The 4,674-nt window shown below is 34.0% G+C and overlaps 1 protein-coding gene across 6 annotated transcripts in view; it reads left to right on the top strand.

The window, feature by feature from the left end:
• Positions 1 to 4,619, top strand: part of LOC108746301 — a 16,948-nt gene extending 12,329 nt beyond the window's left edge. For 4 of the 6 annotated variants that reach the window (XM_018483009.1, XM_018483005.1, XM_018482996.1 and 1 more), the window contains 2 exons: positions 1,288 to 1,374; positions 1,986 to 4,619. In XM_018483009.1, the coding sequence (XP_018338511.1) occupies positions 1,288 to 1,374; positions 1,986 to 2,063 (165 nt within the window). In that variant the 3' untranslated portion in view covers positions 2,064 to 4,619. Of the gene's footprint in view, positions 1 to 614; positions 660 to 1,287; positions 1,375 to 1,985 lie in introns of those variants that run through there. The other 2 variants (XM_018483028.1, XM_018483020.1) reach the window with 2 other exon arrangements.
• The last annotated feature ends 55 nt before the right edge of the window (positions 4,620 to 4,674 follow it).

The following is a 4,674-nucleotide window of genomic DNA, read 5'->3' as shown; positions in this document are numbered from 1 at the left end:
ACACACACACACACACACACACACACACACACACACACACACACACATCTGTGTGTCTCCTATTATTAAACTTACATTACACAATACATTTGTTGTCCCTTGCGATGTGGCTGCAGTTTTCTGGTATGCAGCTTAATCTTTGTTTCAGCGTGTTACTGAAACCATAACGTTACATAACGATTTTTTTCTCTACACAATCATTGTAATGAATCTGTACACTCATTCCCCTAGTTTTGCAAATCGTGTATTTTTCTCAAAAGTATTTTTGTAATATCTTTGAATTGATCGTATTTATTAATCTATGTATAATCAGCAATTATATGTTCATTGGCGATCAATCAGTAGAAATTTTTCACGAAATATTTATGGATTAGACTGTTCCAGCACTATGCCAGTTTCTCCTCCCCCCCCCCCTTTTATTTAAACGGAAGAAATAATCGCTAAAACGATCAATGTTATTAATAGCATTAATTAAAATACACTTTTATTGCTTCCTACATTTCATTTTAACGACAGTGATACTCAATTAGATCTCTCCACTTTGCTACAGATTCTTTCTTTTATGTATCTGTGTTTAATCTTACCTTTCTTTTTGTGTTTCTTTATGCAAGCAGTCGGGGAAGCAGAATGATGTAGCCAAATAATAATTATTGCTCATAGTAAGGACATTCATTTTATTAGTTTTTACATATCATTATTTGATGTTTTACGCACACGCTTTCTTCTTACCCACCGCTTCATGGAAATGTACATATACCTATATGTAGCTTTCTTGCATAAGAAAAGGCTGTATTTCATAATTAAAGCTGATTATTAACATCTTATAGCCATCAATGAATTTAATATCGCTTTGCATGTTTATATCCTTAACATTATTGAGCAATAGAATGATCGTACCTTCCTTGTGATTATAAATGGTTTTACGTAATGCATATCCTCTAAAAAAAATCCAATAATCATCTGTGTACTCACACTGTTACTAAAGCATGAAAGTATTCCTTTCTACTTTTTGCTGAAATACAGCAGTTACGCTGTAATACATGAGAACATAAATATCGTAATACCGATTTTCACGTTGTGATATGAGAGAGAGCCTTACGCTTTGTTAAACAAGTTTGTTGAAACGCTATTTTTTACGCTATGTCTGCGAGCATAAGTGCAACGTGTAATCGTGCATAAATTGGTATTACACTCGTAAATATAGAAGATAAGATTACAGCTAATCACAAGCGACGTGGCGAATATCTGTTAGTGAGACAACGTTATTGTATTGTGTATGGTATATAGCTCTCTCGCTGGAGCTCGACCAGCTCGTTATCACGAGAGGTGCAGAGCTACACAATGAGGGATCCGCGGCTCCTTCAACGGAACAAGGTAATCCAATGGCATTAACTTCTCCCGCATTTCCAAGGTGACCACTTTCCAAAATATTACTACGAAACATACTATGGTACGAGGGATTATGCTAGTACGATTTTTTTGTCTTCTAATCAGTTTGTCCATGTGTCAAGCAAAATTCTTATCATGATTTAACGCTACTTACTAAAACTAGCTTACGCTTATCAATCATCATCAATCGCTACTTTCATGAGATCTTTAATCATAGAATCGTGGGAAAATTTGGTAAAGGATTTTAGATGCAGGTTTTGTAAAATAACTTTACACGTTGTTCGGTTACTTTTACTTTTGTTATTTGTTAAGATATATGTGTGTGTATATAACTGTTCCAGTTTATGTCTTATCTTTTTGCGCACTGTAAATTACAAATGCGCGGTCACATATTTTTAACGAAGGATAAGGATTAAAAAAAATATATGTTCCCTTACTGCTTACATACAAACTATAGTTAATACGAATAATTATAAAATAAAAAATTACGCAAGCTCGAAAATCGGAGGATCTTATTTTCATCTCTAGTATGTTATTACATAAAACTATTAACTTGTTATTAATTTTATGTACTTTAAACCAAGGACATTTTCTAGGGACCAATGATGTTCAACCCGAGTGACATGAAGGATCGTTCGGTGAACAACATGCCACCTAGTAGATATCATCCATGATAATTTTTTGCAACCGCTCACGAGAATAATTTGTTATTTAAATTAGGAAGTTTCTTATATAATTGCAGTTGTATTTAATGTGAATATCTGTTCTTGTATAGAAAAATCGTGACAACAATAGTATATTTTTAGAGTGATGCACGGTGCATACAGTCTATTTCGAAAGGGTGTGTACGACGTAAGAATCCAGAAGAACACGCGTCTTTGTATATGCACTTCACATATTCGAATTTTCTAGATTAATTTTTACATTCGAAATTCTATTCGAGTTTGTTATATTTATCATGTCGAATTAAATATTACGTTAAAATTTATTTAGAACAAGATTCCCACGCGGAATATAGGAAATATAGAAGACAATTTAGCAATTGCAATGGTGGCGTAGATAAATTGTATCCGAGCACGTATAATGATTTGTAAACTTAAAGTTTTCATTGTACACGTTTCAATTGATAGAGTACGCTCCTTTCAGATTAATTCTCACGGAATGTTATTTCGTGTGCAGTGTAATGAATTTATTTGAAAGTTACGCACCAATTTCCGTTTTTATTAAATACGTATTTCCATCAGATGGTTACTTATGCATTAATAGTTAATCATCGTTTTGGAAGTGTGCGAGTGCATTCCCGTTTCTATGTTCGTTTAGTTTGTAAGTAAATTGTCACCGGTATCGGATTCGATGTTACGCGAAGATTCAAGTTCTGCGAGCTCGAATTATGTGAGTGAGATGTAAAGTTAATATTTTTACGTGCAACCTGTAATCGAAGATCTAAGTTAAAATTATATAAATAATCTCTCGCTTCGAAGTGTCTTGTAAATGTGTGACGATAGAGAGAGGATTGTACGCTGAGATTATATATAGTTTAACTATATCGCAGAACTTGTTACAACACGGCCTCAGTATGTGCTGTAATTCTAAGTCTGATTTTATATGTACGGAGGAGAAGAGAGTATTGTAGTGCCGATAAATACGAGATGTTAGGGATATGAGAATTTTATCGAGGGAAACGGGGGGAAATAGCGCATTAAGTGTACGATAGGAATACCGTTGTTAGACGTCGGGCTTATAATATTACGAGATAACATTGATACACCAATAAATACGCAACTGCCATCAACGTGTACGGATAGTGTGAAATGAGTAACGAGTTTGTATCGCGTTTCCACTGGTTCAATCGCGTTAGATTTGTAAGATAACGTTGGTGTTTATCTTCGCGAAGCATTTGATAGTTGCAAATATTGATAAGAGACAGTAAAGGATCCTAGCAAAGAATAGGCAGACGGTTTTGGTATACGTTGAAATGTCTCTATCGGAAAATAAATGTCCTGGGAGATATATATTTTTCGGTGAAGAGTGAGTACCTTTGCAAGTAAAGGCTTTTTACTGGCTCAATCTATCGTCGCCTTGCGCTTCGTCCTATATGGATACTGTTGATCGTTCAATTTTAGAATCTTTCGTTGAAAATATTATCGATTTTTCTCGCTGATAAATGTAATATTATCAAGTAAAATTCTCCATAGAGTATTTCAGATAGCAAATGTCTGGCGCATGGATATCCATTGACCACAAATAGAAGGGATTGGTTCTAGGGATAATTTTTGTAAATTTTGACACTCGTAATACATTTTATATCTGTGACATACGAATTAGGTATATCTTAGATGCATATATTATAATATATTATGATATTATAATATATATATTACAACACACATGTTGATACTGTTGCAGAGATGCCGCGTGTAAGTTTTATATATATATATATGTATACGTGAACTCTAGATTTGTACATATTCTAAATGTAGCTTTCGTAAACTTGTCCTATTGCAATTGTTTATATATAGAGAATTTGCGCTTGTTTTTTAAATACCGAGACATAGAAATGGATCCCGTGCTATACCATCGCCGAAATGTAACCAGAGTTCTATTTGTGGTGAATGGCAGCTTATTGCGACCAACGTCATCGTTAGTCATACAGTTGATCGACGATAAACTTTCGTCGAGAAATCTATGCAGTCGTTACAGCTGAAATATGCATATTTCTAATCGTTATACGCGATCGAGCTTTAAGTTGAGAATTCGAGTGGCGATGCAGAATGTGCAATTAAACTATTGTTTCTTTTTCTCATTTACTTTTCTTATTTACCATCGTTCGCTCGCAAAAAAAAAAATAAAAACTCGAGAAATATTAATGTAAAATGCGAATGCGGTTGGCTCTCGCTCGAGAGAGCTCAAAACGGTGATATGTCGTAGCGGGACGGCGAGCGAGAAGAAAAGAAGATTTTAAGATTAGCGTTAAAGTTGAACAGAAGTATTAATCGAGCTGTAATTGTAATGTATGTATAGGCCGGTTTATGGAGCGACGCGATTTCGTCTTTGATGTAACATATTGCTATATACTGTTTCACGCACTCTGAAATTCCGAGTTGATGTACGTTTATGGAGAATAAAATTGCGGATTACAATGATAATAACAATAGTGATAATCTATACCGTATATTATTAATATTAGGGGATTCATTGTCATAATTATAACTATTGATATTATAATAAAGAATAATACAAATTAAAAGATACATTAAACCAGTGATTACTTAGCAACTATGGGAC

The sequence above is a fragment of the Trachymyrmex septentrionalis genome, unplaced genomic scaffold (genome assembly GCF_001594115.1).
Source record: "Trachymyrmex septentrionalis isolate Tsep2-gDNA-1 unplaced genomic scaffold, Tsep1.0 scaffold107, whole genome shotgun sequence".
NCBI lineage: Eukaryota > Metazoa > Arthropoda > Insecta > Hymenoptera > Formicidae > Trachymyrmex > Trachymyrmex septentrionalis.
Note: the sequence above shows the minus strand (reverse complement) of the source record. Positions and strands in the feature narration are given on the sequence as shown.